The 19,753-nt window shown below is 42.3% G+C and overlaps 1 protein-coding gene across 2 annotated transcripts in view; it reads left to right on the forward strand.

Moving 5' to 3' along the window:
* LOC308309095 (plasma membrane calcium-transporting ATPase 1-like) overlaps window positions 1–19,753 on the forward strand; it is a 104,564-nt gene that overhangs the window by 51,236 nt on the left and 33,575 nt on the right. For both annotated transcript variants that reach the window (XM_080754560.1, XM_080754561.1), the window contains exons 6-13: window positions 4,043–4,204; window positions 6,272–6,310; window positions 11,276–11,419; window positions 11,932–12,146; window positions 14,126–14,368; window positions 15,754–15,849; window positions 16,274–16,419; window positions 18,559–18,796. In XM_080754560.1, coding sequence (XP_080610686.1) covers window positions 4,043–4,204; window positions 6,272–6,310; window positions 11,276–11,419; window positions 11,932–12,146; window positions 14,126–14,368; window positions 15,754–15,849; window positions 16,274–16,419; window positions 18,559–18,796 — 1,283 coding nt within the window. The remainder of the gene's footprint in view (window positions 1–4,042; window positions 4,205–6,271; window positions 6,311–11,275; window positions 11,420–11,931; window positions 12,147–14,125; window positions 14,369–15,753; window positions 15,850–16,273; window positions 16,420–18,558; window positions 18,797–19,753) is intronic.

Raw genomic sequence — 19,753 nt, forward strand, 5'->3', positions numbered from 1 at the left:
AATAAAAATATTGTTTCGAAAATATTTTATAAAAAAATAAGCTTCATATATGTGTTTCTATTAAAAAAAATCCACAAAAAGCGTAAAATAATGATAAAATAATCATTTTGGCCATTGTCAGACCGACACTTCTAGTCTATAGACTAGGATGTACATCGCCTACAATGGCCCTACAATGAAAAAGTTGACTATAGCTCTTTTAAGTAAAAGTATCTAATTCAATACTGCACTGTAGATGTACTCTGTTAGGGTGCTCTCACACCAAAATTCCTAGAGTGGAATCCGCCAATGCATTTCAATGAGAATGGAGAGTTTTTTTTGCCAGTAGAGGATTTCTGCAAAAAAACGCTCCATTCTCATTGAAATGCATTGGCGGATTCCACTCTCATAGGTATTTTGGTGTGAGGGCACCCTTACAAGTAAATGTCCAGAATTCAAAATATACTTGAGTAAAAGTATGAAAGTATTGGCATCAAAATGTACTCAAAGTAAAAAAATAAGTAAAATTACTAAATGTTTGAAAATAGCAATGCGACGCGTTGTGAGCTTGTAGATCGGCTATTTACAAATAGCCAAGGTACAATATATAATAGGGCTAAAGTGGTTTCTGTGTGTTTTATAATATTAGAATTTACACCTGCAAAGTAACTAATAACTAAAGTTTTCAAATAAATGTAGTGGAGTAAAAGTACAATATTTGAATGCAAGATGTAGAGGAGTAGAAGTAAAAGTATTGGAAATACTCAAGTGAAGTACAAATACCTCAAAAGTGTACTTAAGTACAGTACTTAAGTAAATGTACTTACTTTACACCACTGTTTTTACTTTTCATTTTTCTCTGTTTGTTTCTTGACTGTTTCCTCTTATTACCCGTAAACCTCCACGGTGTCTCATCCTCGCTGCTGTTGCTATGACGCCTGAATTGTCCTCCTGCGGGGATCAATAAAGGTTTATCTTTATCTCATCTTATAGCTACTACACTTGTGAGGCCCAAACGCACCCACAAGTAGAGTAGAATGTGAGAAATAGACCAGGGCCAAGGACCCCTTAGTTGAGAGGGAGATGAAGCAACCTTTTCATAGATTCCATATAGTTTCATTGTTTGACAGCACAATCATCAGTGTATTTTTGATTCATGTCAATTTGTGTTATATTACAGATATTTAACCACTTGAACCATCAATACCTAATGAACTCAACCTTTCACTCTGTACTTAGTCTTCTCTTTTTCCCCTCTTCACCAAAGCTTTTGCCGAAAATAGCCGATCTACAAGCTTGTAGATCGGCTATTTTTGATTAAAGTTCTCCGAATACGGAGTGGTTAATATAAAAAAAGGAGGAAAAAAAGTTTCTATCACACAAAGGTTTGGATGACCCCCTGTAGTAACTCTGAGGACCCCCTAGGGGTCCCGGACCCCATGTTGAAGACCCCTGAAATAGACGTTTCCTGGTCTTTCTCACACGATAGTTTTTTGTTTGTTTGTTTTATGGTACAATTTTGTTATTTTGTTTTTAGAGATGACGTTTACTAGTAGAAAAAAGATTCAGGTTGGGATTAGGGTCAGACATTTAGAGCTCAGGTTAAACATGATTAATATTTAGTTATGTGCCAGGGAATGGGAATGTTCATTGGCTTTATTTTATTTTTAGTTTTTGGCGTTCATAAAATCAATGTTCTAAAATGTTGATGTCCCCATAGGTATAGTATACTGTACATACCTGTGTGTGTGTGTGTTTGTGTGTAGCGGAGCGTTCCTGCTTGTTTTGTCTCCAATCCTGTTTTTTATTAAAGCCAATTGATCCTTTGATCAATTGGCTTCTCTCCCTCGAGAGGAGAGGAGAGAGGAGCTTTGTTTGTTTCACCTCCCCGGCTTCACCTCCCCGGCTTTCTGCTGGCACGCCTCCAACAGGGAGACATCACTCTCTGTGTGTGTGTGTGTGTGTGTGTGTGTGTGTGTGTGTGTGTGTGTGTGTGTGTGTGTGTGTGTGTGTGTGTGTGTGTGTGTGTGTGTGTGTGTGTGTGTGTGTGTGTGTGTGTGTGTGTGTGTACCTGTCTGCATCTGCGTGTGCATGTTTAAGTGTGTGCGCATGTGTGTGTGTGTCATGGCAGCAGTATTGCTGTATCATCTCCCTGAGCTCCCATCATCCTTTCCTCCCTGAAGGATGGAGGGAGGAAAGAACAGCATCCTCTCATTAAGGCCGACACAGGAGTCTCCTGACCTCCCTGTATCTTCCTTCAGTCTCTCACCTCCTCCTCTGCCAGCTGTCAGTTCCACGGCTCCTCCCCCAACGGGGATGTTTGGCACAGATCCCATGTAGGGATCGGGAGACGATATGAACATTTCATATCACGATTATTGTGCCTTAAAGATTTGCGATATTATCGCAATAACTTCCATTATCCTGCGGCGGAAACAGTTGCCATGCAACCCACACAGACATAACCACTTTCCCTTGCAAAGTGTTTCTTGGTTCTTGGTTTACCTATGATCCTAGAATTACCATTTCTATGCATTTGATGATTAACTAGAAATACTGTTCCTGTGTGGGCTTGCATGTAACACCATGTATGGGCACAAAGATCTACCCTTTGGGTGCACCTCATTGGCTAAGGGCCCTGCCTGTACTGTGGAGGAGAACTCTATTGGTCTGGCTTCACATGACAGTTACCCTCCTGTAGAATATAGTCACAGCAACCACACCCACAATTTCTCTAACACTCAGATGTTGTTGATTTCTGCATGATGTCATGGAGGCTTCTGAATATATTCTCTGGCTTCAGCTCTTTGGCTAACGGCCCTGCCTTTGTACTGTCGAGGAGAACTTGACTGATAGATTACGTCATTTTTTATTTTTTTTTTAAGATTTGTTTTTTGGGCTTTTTGCCTTTATTGGATAGGACAGTAGACTGACAGGAAATGGGGGAGAGACAGGGAGTGACATGCGGCAAAGGTCGCCCGGATCGAACCGGTGATGCCGACAGGCATTGATGCCGAAATGGCAATGCCTATATGGTATGCGCCTGGTCCACTAGGCCACCAGGCGCCCAGATTACGTCATTTTTGAGGAGAACTTGACAGATAGATTATGTCATTTTTGAGGAGAACTTGACAGATAGATTACGTCATTTTTGAGGAGAACTTGACAGATAGATTATGTCATTTTTGAGGAGAACTTGACAGATAGATTACGTCATTTTTGAGGAGAACTTGATAAAATAATGAAGATAACATAGTGTTCTCGCTTTCAGCGAGCCCACAACAATGACGTTGTGCTTACTGTAAGTCACTCTGGATCAAGAGCGTTGGCTAAAAAATTGTTTCTTAACCAGTACCACATAAACCCCAGCATCCATATTTTTGGGAAAGCTTTCACAGAAAATATCCGATCGAAAAGCTCACAGCGTGCTGCAACGCAACGCCTTGTGAGCTTGTCTATTTTCAGCGAAAGCCTTCCCCACAATAACGGAAAACAGAAGAGACACCAGTGTACAGCCCTGAGGGGCTCCTCCTGTCAACCATATGGGGTTTAAGTGGTTAAATATATCATAAATAGCTGACGTAACTGAAAAACGTTTTGCGACCCACCAAACCTAAACCGTAACTAGGGCTGTCACGATTAGGACATTTTGCATTACATGACGATTAATTGTAACTCAAATAATTGCGATTAACGATTTAATTGTGTTTTTGTTGTTGACAATTACATTACTGTTTGGCTTTTAGGCTTTGAAGTTGCACATGGCAGATATGACACATAACTTAAATATACAAAGAAATGACTGGCATATTTGACACCTTTATACTTAAAAAAGAACATTGATAGTGGAAATAGCTGATCTATCGCAACGCGTTGTGAGCTTGTAGATCAGTTTTTTCCACAATTAATTTTACTTTAAAAAAATATATGAACATTTTTCAACATGGAAGCGATTATGACGATTATGAAAAATAATTGCGATTACGTCAAATAATTGCGATTAGACGATTATGTAATAATTGTGACAGCCCTAACCGTAACCCCTCCCCTCCCCTGTCTGCAGGCACTCACGTAATGGAGGGCTCAGGGAAAATGGTGGTCACCGCCGTGGGCGTCAACTCTCAGAGCGGAATCATCTTCACCTTGCTGGGGAGCAACGAGGACGACGAGGACGACGAAGAGGAGAAGAGGAAGGAGAAGGAAGAGAAGAAGAAACAGAAGAAAAGTAAGTCGAAAGTACATCCCTCGTTCCATGAAAGAATACCACGGTGGACACGGTGCTCAACCCAGAAGTATAGATAGATACTACTGGTCAAATGTTTATCGTCAAGTGCCGCGCTATGAGCTTGTAGATCTGCTATTTTTTTTTTTTTAAGCGGACATTTGTAACTCAAATGTTTTCCTCTCGGGGGACCCTGGAACAGTTTACAGTTTACAGTTTAGGCATTTAGTCCATTTAATCCAAAGCGGCTTACATTAAGCAGATAATACACATCACTTCAATAAGCAAGATAATATGTCAGTACATCAACAACAATATAACAAATGCATAGGAACGTCAATCCAGAAAAACAATAACATAGGTAGACCACGCACCTAATCAGTAAAAACTTCTAAAACCCCAAATATCTAACTTCATGTGTGGTCATTGAGGGAAGGGGGAGTGTTACAGTGGTGCTATGGGTTTAGGTGGAGTCTGAAGAGGTGAGTCTTCAGTCCACGGTGGAAGCTATGGGAGTAAGTCTGTAGTTCTAAGTGTGACAGGGAGTTTATTCCACAGTTTGGGGGCCAGGAGGGCAAATTGTCTAGGACGAGTGGATGGAACAACACATGCATAGTCCTTGACATTAAAAAGTTTGAGCAGCACTGATATAGAAACATACGCTTTTCAGAATCTTGTTTAGAAACAGTGGTTCTCAAGCTGTGGGTCGGGACCCAAATTATTGTGTGGGGTCCCCAGATGATTAGCTTAATGTGAAACATTGTTTTCTCACTCAACAGTAAACAAACCAACATAAAGTTTAAGTGTATAGAGGGTATTTGCACGGTTGTAAAGTGACAATTTAAGGACTTTATAATACTTCTAAAATGACAAATTAAACATTGGCCAAATTGTCAAATATTAGAGGCTGAAATTGTGAAAATAGCCGATCTACATGCTCACAACTTCTCGCAACGCGAGGTGTTGTGAGCATGTAGATCTGCTATTTTCACAATAGAACCATGTTATACAAAATGTAATGCCTCAACTCTTAGTGCTGGTTAGGGTGGGGGGGTCCCCATTTAAAACATGATTATTTTGGGGGTCGCGGCCTGAAAAGGTTGAGAACCACTGGTTTCTACCACTTTTTCTAGTCACGTGTTCAAATACTGGATTCTGATTGGTTTAAAACAGTGGTAAATAGGCCAACAACCTTGAGTTGGCTCATGGACCCCGCCCACTTTTGTGTTGAACTAAAGATCCTTGCACGTTACAACTGTGTTTTCTGCGGCTCGTGGCATTACCCTGAAACAGTGGTAAATCAGCCAACAACCCTCTCCCTCTCATGGTAAATGGCTTACTTAGAAGGCATTTGTAGAATCGGATGTTCAGGTCTTAAAGGGTTGAAGGAAGGCTTCTCCGGGAGCACAGCAGCAGCAGCAGGAGTGGACAAGGTTCAGGGCTGAGCTGTAGCACCTGCACTTATTTGTGGACACCAAGAGAAGCCGGTGAAAGCAGAGTTATTTCAGGGCTGTTTTTACACGAAGAGGATACAGTAGCAGCTATGTGTGTCATCTTACCCATTCACTGAACGTTTAGGAGCTAACTTTGGCTACTGTATATAAGAGTATATGCCATACCCTGTACTATGCAATGAGCCTGTTTATTATTGGTGTGGATGGTTATAGAAAATGATCTATTGATTATTTCCAAACTAATTCTTTTTTCAACGGCGCGACCCCTCATCAGCTTACTTTTTTTGTTTGAAAGCTGTGAGCAGTGTTCACACACGTGGTGCATGATCTAGGCATGGACATGACATTATCAGTGCACTATGAATTACATGGAAGTCTATGGAGACAGAGGCATATGAAAGTACGAAGGTATTTGCAAATGGCGGGGTATGAGTTAAGGGTTGCACAGTGTCGCGCACCAAACCTAGCAGATCTACAAGCTCACAAAGCAGTGGAGTGGTAGGCTGCTTGAGGATTCAATTGTTATATGCTAGTGGTTAAGCAAGAACCACTGCTGTAGACCACAAATGACTGAGTAACTCACCGTGTTTCTCTCCACATCATGTGTTCTTCACAGACAAGAAACAGGACGGATCTGTGGAAAACCGCAAGAAAGGTGAGTTTTATCTTCTGTGCATGTGTGGTTGTATACTGTAGATCCACAGCACACACACGCACGCACACACACACACACACGCGCACACACGCACACACGCACGCACACGCACACATACAGACAAAGGCATGCTTAATTACCTCTGGGCTTAGCGCTTTACCTTGATCTCTTGGCCGTGGGTTAATAGCGTCTCATTCTGCAATTTAACAGCGCTGAAAGTTGGTTATGGTCTCTCACGATGACTTTGTAAAGAGCTTCAGTAGTTAAAAGTGAAAGGGAACAAGTTGACTTATTTTAATATATAACTTGCCAACTGATTTAACACCTCATGCTAGCGTGTGTGTGTGTGTGTGTGTGTGTGTGTGTGTGTGTGTGTGTGTGTGTGTGTGTGTGTGTGTGTGTGTGTGTGTGTGTGTGTGTGTGTGTGTGTGTGTGTGTGTGTGTGTGTGTGTGTGTGTGTGTGTGTGTGTGTGTGTGCGCGCGCGTTTGTCTAGCTATACTTATGGGGACCATACGCATGTTCACACACTCACATGCTGGGGACGTCTGACACAGTGGGGACAAAATCGTAGGTCCCCATAATGTTATCATTCAGGAAGATAGGGGGCAGTGTTGCTGAAGTGTCTGGTGTTTTTTTAAGCAAGTCCCTCAATTCGCGTTTTCATGTCATATGACACACACACACAACAGTGGGGACAGCCCCCATCAGACGATAGTTGGTACTGCAGTTTGTGTGTGAGTGTCAGCATGCGCCGTTGAGTGTGTGAGAGAATGGGAGAATGAGAGATTCACACACTACTAGCCAATCACAGGTCAGATATTTGCATACAATGACGTTGGCTTCAAGTCAGCCCATATGGTGGACTTTCTTTCAAGGACTTGGTCCCCGGTTGGTCCCCGTAATGCATGCATACATGCGTGCGTGTGTGCGTTTGTGGTTGGTCCCCGTAATGCATGCATACAAACGTGTGTGTGTGTGTGTGTGTGTGTGTGTGTGTGTGTGATTCAAGAAGATGTATTTGTCACTGACAGGTACTAGCAGCAAGATGTTGGGACTCTCTGATATATTATTGATTTTAGCTGTTACAAACCATGCAAACATGACCCACTTTGTGCTTGTAGATCGTCTGTTTTCACTAGTTTTGTGCGACAGAGGTTTCTGCCTGACAGTGATGATATTTTAGTGATTATGTTGCGAGGATAGCGATTTTGGTTAGAACTGACTGAAAATAACTTTCAAGTTTAAAATGATACTAACTATTTTTTCAAGTGTCCAAATAAATTCCAAATATTATCAAATGATCTTGCGGCACCCCTGGACTGCCGTCGTGGCACCCCAGGGTGCCCCGTCACCCACTTTGAAAACCCCTGCAATAGATTACGGTTGGGCTGGGAAAGTGTTAAAGTTGCCCACCTCTGAGCTACTGTAGCTCCTGCTCCTCCCTGGTGGCGTGCAGTGTGTGTGCTCCTGTGTGTTCTTTATTCCCTGGGTTTCCTCTTAAGACTCATCCAGCGTTTGAATCCACAGCCATGTTGATTCTAGTGGTGGGGACGAGGAGATTAAAGCCTCAGTATGCTGTGTTCCTGGGGTTAGAGCATCTGCTTCTTGTTAATGAATGAATTCATGTTCTAATGATATCCCCTGTACGACTGATTCAGAGACTGCGCTGGCGCTGCGTGTGCTGGCGTTAAGGGCTTTGCCGATTTCATTTTTTTAAAGAAGACAATGATTCTCTATGACCTCATAGACACTGGCTCAGAATTTGCCATGCGACAGGTGGCTGCGGCAGTGCGTTTTTTCCCCGATACAACTCGGTTCGATTCATGCGTCTTGTCGCATGCGGTAAAAACTCATTGACTCCTTTTATGACTCCTCTTCGGATCCGCAGTGTGGATTCCGCACAGCCTTGCACACCAAATCCAATGCGTTTTAATCATGCAGCAAACGGAAAGAAACGCAACGGTCCTGTGTGCAAAGCCCTTTACTCCTGCTAAATGAAACGGTGTAATCCTTTAACCCGAGTGTGAGAACAGGCCGTTCATCCCGTCTTGTCCCTCACAAAGAGCCATGCTACAACATGGATTTTAGAAAAATGCCAAAAATAAATGGTGCATTTCGTATGTAATGTTGTACACTAGTTCTAAAGGACCCCCAAATTGAAATGTATTTGGCCGTGGAGTGTGGACCTCCATTTGATAATGTTTTGTGCCAGAGAACTCCAGAAGAGATTTTTGTTAAAAAATAAATATATATATATATATATATATTTATTTTTTTTATTGGCACATGTATAAGCACGAGCTTGTACACCGTATCTTCTATTTTTTTGAATAGCCAAATGGATGAAGTGGTCAAAAAGACTGTGATGCTGTATTAATACACTTTGCTGTGGACACCCTGGAATCTACAGTTCATTTAGTCGACTACAATGTATATTGGCGTGCCTTGATTTGCGTCGTAATGTAGACCAGCTACCGAAAATAGCCCATTTACAATCTCACAGTGCGTTGTGAACTTTTGTGTGAGGTTGTACTTTTGCCCCTTCGTGGCGTCCTTGGCACAAAACACATTTTCAGATGAGGGTGTCCACTGCCAAATTTCGGACATACAAGGTTTCCATCCGACAACGATGATATTCTATAAATATAAGGTGCTGGGAGTGAAAATTATAATGTAGGGGTGCCTCGGATTAAAAAAATATTCATGGGGTGCCCTGAGACAAAAAGGTTTGGGAACTCCTGTTATACATGACCAGGTTTGAGGACCACTGTGGTAGTGGTTCTCCGGCAGAGCTAGACTTCCATCAGAGGTGTAGCATGCTCAGCATTCTGGAGCGACCTGCTGGGACTTGCTGCTCAAGTCCTTGTACGGCTGCTGTGTGCAGGAAAATGGCTTTGGGCTAAAATCCAATCAAACCTGTTCTCTATCTGCAGCGTCCTGTTTGCAGACAGACCTAATCACAACTTGTGCAAACTTAGCATTGCTTACCTGAATGTGCAATGTGGAATAATTTACTCTGATTTGGTCGAAGCGGGATTCTAGTTGTCCACGCCACGGGCCAGCCTGGGAGGAGGGCTCAGCCGATGCTTGGGTGGAAGTTGCTGGTTATGGGTTTTGTTGCTAAGCGACTGTTAAAAAAGAAACATGGCATAAAACGTGCAGTATTTTGTAGCGCTTGGTTTTACTGAATGCCAAAAGCAAGCTTGCATCAGATAACATTTTATATTTCAACTAGAAATAGACTGCTTGCTGCTGAAGCTATGATGCAACCAGACCTGAGAGGTCCATGCTACAAATGCCCTCTAATCAGTAGTTCTCAAACCTTTTAGTGCCAAGGATCCCAAAAATAAAAACGGCCCCACAAAACTGTTAAAAGTGATGACTCATCACTAAACCATATTTTGTTTTTCCTTTATAGTGTATAGTAAGTGAATGGGACCCAAACTTTTAACTCAAGTACAGAGTTATTTCATAGTGATGATGACATTAATACTTGAAATCCAAATCAATTCAAATATGGAACAACCATATCCTTTTATTTAAAGACATGAAACAAACAAAATGGACATTTAATGCAACAATTTAAAAAGATAAAAGTAGACAAATCTTTCTATTAGTCTTTTAAATTTGAGCAATTGTAATGTAGTACAATAAACATTTAGTCTTAACAAGTGTACGGAAAAAAGAGACTTGAGCGAAAAAGCGAACGAGTAAAACTACCTCGCCACTCCCCAACCTCTGGTCGGTACTGAAAGATTGCTAGCTTCAGGTCACATTCTGTACCTTTGGTCTGATTTGAGGGAGAGCAGTGAAAATATTCACGGCCCCAAGGCCATTTTCCATCCCATGAACCTTGACCTTTCAAGTTGTCCGTCTGTCATCATTGACCTGACCCTCTCTAATGGGGGCAGGGGAGTTAAATCACTGTCTGGCACTTTTATTTGTGTGTTCCTTTAACGAGCCATTTAGGCCTAGAATTATTTAATGCTTTAACTATTGAAAAATAGCAGATATACAAGCTCACAGTGCGGCACTGAGTGCCGCGCTGCGAGCTTGTAGATCTGCTACTACACTACATCTCGGAGCCAAATATTGTACTTTTACTCCCACTACAATGATTTGAACTTTAGTTACTAGTTACTTTGTAGATTTTAACCACTTCAGCCCTGTATACAGTTCAGCCATTTGAAAATAGGCGATCTACAAGCTCACAATGCGTCGCGATGCAACGCATTGTGAGCTTGTAGATCTGCTATTTTCAAAAGGTTTATTATTTATTAAAACGTGTGAAATGGAAACTTCTGCATAATAAGTACTGTCTACTTTCGTTACTTTAAGTACATTTGGATACTAACCTGGCCTGGAATTTCATAATTTTAAGGGCAAGGTCACTTGGCCTTTGGTGTTGTCCATTTTTGGAGGGCACAAAGGCCAAATGCCAGGGCAGGAAGGTCATCAAATAAAACTTTTAGTCCATTGAAAGAATTTTTTGAATTAGGGATTGGGGTCAGAGATGAGAACCTAATCTGCAGTGAAATAGATAAATGATGGTATTTACAATCTGATCCATGCTCAGCCCTGCACCAATCAAAGTCACTGGATTGGTTTAAAGATGGGGACTCAGGGGAGCTAAGATTTCAGAATCTCAACAAAAGACACTAGTGTCTTGTGTCTACATATTGACAACAAAGAGACAGAGGAGAAAGTGGTACAGTCAGCTTAGGCATTAAGGCAACTTTGGCCTTAGATCATGCGATCTTGTGCCCCTTTGGAGGGGCCAAACTGAGGGGCAACGACGGCCATGGCCTCCCTGAAATTCCTGCCCTGATACCAACACTTTTTCACTTTTACTCAAGTACATTTAGACATTTTGGACGTGTCCTTGTAACCGAGTGTTTCTACATTGCAGTAATTGATACCTTTACTTTAAGTTCCACCACTGTCTGTTCCTCCTTGTCTTCTAGCCAAAGCCCAGGACGGTGCTGCCATGGAGATGCAGCCTCTGAACAGCGACGAAGGGGGCGAGAAGAAAGCCAACATGAACAAGAAAGAGAAGTCTGTGCTGCAGGGCAAGCTGACCAAACTGGCCGTCCAGATCGGCAAAACAGGTGGGTTTAGAGGAACACTGTTCCCAAACGGCCAAAAGAGACACTTCATGTCTCCCCGCGGGACCCAAATTAGCAGAAAATAGCCGATCTACAAGCTCACAACACATGTAGATTTGTCTATTTTCGTCTATTTTCACCGATTCTTAAGTGTTTTTTAGTTTTAGTTTTATGGATTTTTTTTTTTTTTTTTTTTAATTATGAAATTCTATTGAAAAACGTTGATCTTTTTTCTTTTTTTTAATCTTTCGAAATAACTGTTTTTAAGTGAAACTTTTAAATCCACTTTCACATGGACCACCTGTAATTATGCCCCGCACCATTGGTTTTTGCTAGCTGCTTTTGATTACTTTTATTTATTGATTTATTTTTGCCCAGAATGGGGCCGTCCATGGTTGATGTGGTTAATGGTTAATGATAATCCCAACTATGTAACTAATCGTGTGTGTGTGTGGATTCTGATCCAAGTCTCTCTTGCCTTCTCCTCCCACCTCCGCCCACCCATCCCTCTCCAGGTCTGATCATGTCGGCCATCACCGTCATCATCCTGGTGGTGCGCTTCGCCATGGACACCTTCTGGATACAGAACCTGCCCTGGGTGAAGGAGTGCACGCCCATCTACGTCCAGTTCTTTGTAAAGTTCTTCATCATCGGCGTGACCGTGCTGGTGGTGGCCGTGCCAGAAGGGCTGCCCCTGGCCGTCACCATCTCCCTGGCTTACTCTGTCAAGGTATGTTACATCAGAGCTACAAGTGCAAATGATACTAACTGTTTTTGTAGCGAAGACTCATTCTTAAAACTGCAATTTACCTGTAGATTATGCTTTTTCGTCAATGGTAAAAATTGCAGATCTGCAAGCTTCACGGCTTGTGAGCAAATCCCAGAAGGGCCTAGTATAGAGCCCTGGGGGACCCCGTCAGCTTAAATATATTGGGTTTTAAGTGGTTAATGTCAGCAATTGAACATAGTTTAATCTCCTCTGAGCAGTGTTGATTTCGTCGACTAAAACAATGACGAAAAATGTTTGTCGACTGCATTTTTTTCACTGACGAAAAAACTAAATAAAAACGAAATAAAAACTAAGCTGTGATGACTAAGACTAAATATATTGACAATTTCATCAACAAAATAAAAACTAGACTAAAACATTAGGGAGGGACTAGTGGAGAAGAGAGTCATTTTATGTTTGGTTGCTCTCAGCGCGACGCGCTGTGAGCTTGTAGATCGGCTATTTTCAGCACACAACCCAGTGTAAAATCAGTCATTACGATGACATCAAGGCCTGCCAAAATACATTTCATTTGACTAAATCAACTGTAGATTTAGTCGACTAAAATCAGACTAAAACTAATACTTTTCAGGTGACTAAATTATGACTAAAACCAAGCTACATTTTATTCAAAAGACTATGACTAAAACTAAATCAAAATTTGCTGTCAAAAACAACACTGCCTCTGAGACCATTGTTCAGCCTCTTCAGTTATCCACGGCAACGTCCCTGTAATGGTTTTTGTCTTGTGGTGAATCTTTAATCGGCACCGGGGCTTATCACCGCTAACCAGCTTACACTTTAGCCTATTAACGCTAGCAGGCTAAGCTGTTACCGTGTTGGCTACGCTGTCATCCTCTCAACTGGCCCTGGTGGCTAACGGAGGATTTCTCTCCAGGTGTCAAGGAGCTCATTGCTGTTTGCCTTCAAACAAAGTGGTGTAATGAAGTTGTTCTCAAACTTTTTTCCATGTTAAAGACCCGCCAAATTGATACATTATGTAAAAATATACAGCAGGGTAAGAGAAGACTTGTACAACTATAGCGGTGAATCTCAACCATTTTAACTTCAAGGACCCCCTAGTTTGATATGCGTTAGGCCACGGGACCCCCCCATTTGGCCACGGGACCCCCCATTTGATGCCATTTCGATTTCTGGGCCCCCCAATCTACACTGTAGTATCATCAGTTCTAATTTAACTCTGAGAGGGTACAAATGGAACCAAATGAACCTGTTAGGGTCCATAATTGGTTCCATGTGTACCCTCTCGGGGTTACAGACACATAAGGGTCCATTTGGTTCCTACTATCAATCATTTGGCTGGGGACCCCCATGACCCCTTTTAACAACTTATGATATTTGCGTACTAGTCTGTGTCAGTTTTAAAATAATGATATGGAAATTACTTTTTTGAAAGTTCTCCATAACTCCTGAAAGGCAACTTGTCTGGCTATGAAGATTCATGACATGAGTGCATGATGAAGTTGCTAGTTGTGCATACTGTTTTGACTGTACTTGGTATACTATTGGCCTATAAATGTACATTGTAAATGCCTGGCATTCAAAACCAGTTCTACTTGGCAATGCTCTGGAAGCCACTCTAGTGATGACAGTGTAATTAAATGTCTAATGGATGATGTAAGTATGGTTTTATTGTTTATGGGGAGTTCACTGGATGATTTCTGAATGATGGGGGCAGCATGAATTTAGCCGTTCAAACATTTCCTAAATGTCCTAAATTGTAAACCTATTAATTCATTTACAATGATCAGTTTCAGTTGCCTTGTTTATGGGATCAATAAATTCATCATACGAGTCACAAAAGAGGGATTGAATTCAGTAAAAAAGAAAAAACGTCAGATTTCCATTGATGACATTTGAATTGAAATGAATGAAGCATTTCAAGGGCCACACTCTTCTCGTCTTCCTACTTCCCGCAGAAAATGATGAAGGACAACAATCTGGTGCGTCACCTGGACGCCTGTGAAACCATGGGCAACGCCACTGCCATCTGCTCCGACAAGACGGGCACACTCACCCAGAACCGCATGGCCGTGGTGCAGGCCTTCCTCTCCGAAAAACACTACAGAAAGGTCCCGGAACCGAAGGACATCCCCACCGCCACCTTAGACATCCTGGTCCTGGGCATCGCGGTCAACTGTGCCTACACTACTAAGATTATGGTAGGTGTTAGAAAAACACTGCACCTGCACTACTAAGATTATGGTAGGTGTTAGAAAAACACTGCGCCTACACTACTAAGATTATGGTAGGTGTTAGAAAAACACTGCACCTGCACTACTAAGATTATGGTAGGTGCGCTGCCTAATCCAATACATTCTCAGATCTTTAGAGACCTTTTTCTCTGAACTGTGTTCCCAGGGCAGCGACAAAGTTTTTTTGCGGCTAAATAGCCTCAGATCGGGATTATAATAAAAAAAGAGCCGATAGCTAACTCTTAGCTCTCCTCCTCGGGTCCACGGTCATAACACTGCATGCAGTGAAATCCCAATCCACTTCTGCCAGGGTACCCGGATGATACTATGAAGCCTTATGGAGAAATGTCTGGCACTCTAGCGGCCTCTTGTGGCCTTGGCACGAAGTGAGTTAACTTTCCAAAAAATTCAACAATGTTGCTGACATAGAAACATAGGTTTTTCAAAAAATCTTTGAAGGATTCAAGACACTTATAGAATCGGGTCAAAATTCAAATTTTCACGATTTTTCAAAAATAGCAGATCTACAAGCTGACAAAAATAGCAGATATACAAGCTCTGGGCTTGTATATCTGCTATTTCTAAGTAACCACGGTAACAGATGAACACTTGGGCACCCCTGGGGGTCCCCTGACCCCACTTTGAGACCACTGGACTACATAATTGCTGGTGCCGATGTGGGCTGGTGTACTGCATGTGCCAGATCTCTCTCTAATGTTGAGCAAATCCTAGAAACCGTCTGACGTCTGCAAACCTTTGACTTGGCATTTTTATGTCTCTGTTTGTTCCCTTTCCTACTATTGTTTCCATTCTTCCTACTTCCTTCCTGTGTTGATTTTGTCGACTAAAACTATGACGAAAAATGTTTGTCGACTGCTTTTTTTTTCACTGACGAAAACTAAATAAAAACTAAGCTGTGATGACTAAAACTAAGACTAAATATATTGACAATTTCGTCAACAAAATAAAAACTAGACTAAAACTAGTAGGGAGGGACTAGTGGAGAAGAGAGTCATATGTTTGGTTGCTCTCGGGTGTTGCGTGCTGAAAGTAGCAGATCTACGTTGTGAGCTTGTAGATCGGCAATTTTAAGCACGCAATCAAGTGTAAGTCATTACGATGCCATCAAGGCCTGCCAAAATACACTTTAGTTGACTAAATCAACTGTAGATTTAGTCGCCATAAAATCTTATGATATTTAGTCGACTAAAATGAGACTAAAACTAAAACTTTTCAGGTGACTAAATTATGACTAAAACTAATTGACATTTTATTCAAAAGACTACTGTACGACTAAAACTAAATCTAAATTTGCTGTCAAAAACAACACTGCTTCCTTCCTTCCTACACAGTCTCCAGAGAAGGAAGGCGGCCTCCCGCGGCAGGTGGGCAACAAGACGGAGTGTGCCTTGCTGGGCTTCGTCACCAACCTGAAGCGAGACTACCAGGTAGGGCTCAGACTATGGTGTAATCGGGAAACAGGTTTTTTTTTGTCTTTTGTTTTCTAATCAACAAGTAAATCAATGCATTTCATTTATTGAATAAAATGTAATTTTGTCCCCCTGCTCTTCTATTGAGACATTTAGATCGTGTCAAATGTCATGTCTCACCTAGACACAGGACCTGACACAAGATTCAATTTATCCCCTGAGCAAGCAGGCTCTATTATCTCAATGGTAAAAAAAATAAAAAAATGTCAGCAAATAGTGAAAATAGCAGAGCTTGTAGATCTTTTTTTTTTGTCTTGCGCCCCTTTTTTATGTTTATACGTTTTTGATTATAAATCCATTATTTTAATCATCAATTATTTTCTTATAATCACTTAAATGGATTAGTTTGATTAACTGTTACTACTACCATTTCTACCACTAGGCCATCCGCAACGAGATCCCAGAGGAGAAGCTGTACAAGGTGTACACGTTCAACTCCGTGCGCAAATCCATGAGCACCGTGCTGAAGAACGCTGACGGCAGCTACCGCATGTTCAGCAAGGGAGCCTCCGAGATCCTGCTCAAGAAGTGAGGAAACATCACATCACACACACACCCACCTGCTGAAGTGGTTTCTGTTGAAACCTATCGTGTGGCTCAGGGTCAGGGTGCGGGGGTAAAGTGCCTGCCACCACCGCTGAGTTTGTGGATTGAAATCCACCACAGTGCATCCGGCTTTGTCGACTTTGTCGAATGTCTGGATATAAATACTAGTAAGACGCCTCAGGGCGACAAGCGACACACAGTGATGTGGACATCAGGGATCTGGACATCAATGATCTCCATATATGGGCATAAAAGGGATTTGTTCCCCTGGCATCACAGGGATCTCCACATCTCCATATATGGGCATAACAGGGATTTGTTCCTCTGGCATCACAGGGATCTCTCTAAGAGGGCATCATTAATATTGATGACATCAGGGAACTCCATATAGGGGCATATTCTGTTAGTGTGACATCACAGTGAAGCCAGAGCGTGATGTCAGAGCGGCAAACCCATTCTGGTAGAGTGGTTCCCCTGACATCACAGTGACATCAGAGCATGATGTCAGAGCGGCAAACCCCTAGACCTTAAAAATGTGTACACGTCTACACGGACGTACGCGGACAAGCTGTGATGTTTCTCATAGTAAACTGCGACCTTCGGTCGTAACAATAATATATATATGAACACACGTGTTCGGGGGAGGAAAGCCAGGCGGGGAGGGTGATATTTGTCACTGCAGAGACTCCTATGTGTTGTAGGGAGTAGGATGAAGGTTCTATGTTCTCCCGAGAGAGAGAGAGAGAGACCGACCATTTTATTAACTCATTGAGTGCCAATCACGAGATATCTCGTGATATATCATATAGTGCCACAGTGCCAATCACGAGATATCTCGTGATTTAAAAAAAAAAAAAAAAAAAAAAAAAAAAACTTTTTTTGAAAATTTTTTTTTTGAAAAATTTTTTTTGGACCCCATCAAATCTAGTGAAAATGATTTCAATCGCGATTTTGCATGTTTAACCCCCATACAACCCCCATACAACTCAGGTAGCAGACCTCCAAGCTCACAACAGTGTAAAACATAATGGCTATTATCTCAAGAATGCCTGAACGGATTTCCAATCGGATTTTTTTGTTTGAAAGCTGTGAACAAACTGCACAAATCCACTCCAATGCAATCCAGGATTGCATTGGATTTTTTAGAGCTCATTCTTCTCTGTTTTTTTCCCATGCATGAGGTGTGCAAGGGTTAATCATGGCTAAGTTGACGAAAATAAGGCTTTTAAAATGCTTGGTAGCCAATAGCTAACTTCAAGCTAACTTCATCCTCTTCCTGTACATGCACAAAGGAAAGTGTTCAGGCAAGTCATGGCTGCAGGGCTTCTGCATATACCAGCATATCTCTATGGGATTGTCTGGGGCACACTGAGCCCCCTCTAGTGGTGAAAGGGGGGCATTAAATGAGTTAACTATAATTTAACGTTAAGCTGTCAGTAATTGTTGTGGTTGTCGAGGCTTCACAGCAAATGACGCGTGGAACGGCTTAGAACGCTAAGCAGCAGTTGAACTGCGTCCCACCCAAACCCCTTACTTTGAGCTGAGAAAATTATCCAGTAACAACTTTCAGTAAGCCTCTTAACACACACATAAGAGACCAGGCTGCCTGTCTATCTTTGTCATTTAACTTCTATGATCTGACTAGAGTACTAGAGACCAAATAATTTTACTTTTTTAACCATGGCCATCTGGCCATGGTTAAAAAAGTAAAATTATTTGGTTTATTAGGATTAGCACGACCTTGCTCTGAGGCGTCTTACTAGTAATATATCTTGGTCTGTTTAAGTTCACGGTAGAACTATATTAAAAAAATTATAAACTCTCCCAGCGTAATCCAAAGAGGACTGCACTACTGCATTATTTTGGTGTTGATAAAAAAAAATGAAAACTAGTCGAAAATGAAAACGCATGTTGTGAGCTTTCCGATGGTCTATTTTTGCTATTTGTCAACTGATGAACTGAGCTTGTTCGGATGAATGGAAGCGATTCTGACGTTTTTGCAAAAACAGACAATTGCAATCATCTCAAATGATTGTGGTAGGCCTTCTCCACCTTGTGAAAAGCCTTAATTAATTTCTGACAGTGTTTCCTCTTCCTGTGGCTGTCCCGTCTCCCTCCCAGGTGCTACAAGATTCTGACGGCCAGCGGGGAGTGCAAGGTGTTCCGGCCGCGCGACAGGGACGACATGGTGAAGAAGGTGATCGAGCCCATGGCGTCGGAGGGCCTGAGGACCATCTGCATGGCGTACCGGGACTTCCCCGCCTCGGAGGGCGAGCCCGACTGGGACAACGAGAACGACATCCTGACCGGACTCACCTGCCTCTGTGTGGTGGGCATCGAGGACCCGGTCCGACCGGAGGTGAGTGGCTAGCGGCGAACAGCGGTCCAAAGAGCACTCACATTTTTTACACTTTTGTTGCTTCAGCTATCAATTAAATCTCCATAGACTTCCATGTAATTCATAGTGCACGGATCATGCACTCCCATGCCTAGATCATGCACCACGTGTGTGCACACTGTTCACAGCTTTCAAACAAAAAAATCCACTTGGAAATCCGTTCAGGCATTCATGAGATATCAGCCATTATGTTTTTACATTATGTAAACAAACATGGCTGCCATGTTTGAAAGATGGGGTTTGTTATGGGGTTAAACATGCAATTTCGCGATCGCAATCATGCTTAATACATTTTTTGTGGTCCAAAACATTTTTTGGAACATTTTTCTTTTTAACATTTTTTTTCTTCAAAAACGGCCCAAACTCAGGAAACTCTGGGTTGGCACAGGTAGGGTACCCATACAAACTCGGGAAACTCGGGGTTGGCACAGGTAGGGTACCCATACAAACTCGGGAAACTCTGGGTTGGCACAGGTAGGGTACCAATACAAACTCGGGAAACTCGGGATTGGCACCATACAGGTTAATACAATGGATGCCACTTTTTCCTTAAGACGTCCAAAGGCGTCTTGGGGTCAAAGGTTAATGGACGCCAACTCACCGTTAAGACGTCTGGGGACGTCTTACCTGGTTACCATAGTTACCAGCTAAACGGAACCTGCGGTAGCGGCTGGAGAACAAAAACACTACATATCCCATCATGCAACCCGGCCGCCAGCATCATGGAGCGTCTATATATTCTCCATAGACTCGGGTTCTATGCTGATGCAAAGAAACGGCTTTATCTCGGAATCTACTTTCAGAACGCCAAGAAGGCAGGGAGCTGCTCTTTTTCACGGCGACACTGGGCCGCGATGGTCGGCTGCGGTTAGGATTTTAGTTTCACGACCGAAAGAAAACAAACTGAAGTCCATTTTA

The sequence above is a fragment of the Nannobrachium achirus genome, assembly GCF_963921795.1.
Source record: "Nannobrachium achirus genome assembly, chromosome: 23".
NCBI lineage: Eukaryota > Metazoa > Chordata > Actinopteri > Myctophiformes > Myctophidae > Nannobrachium > Nannobrachium achirus.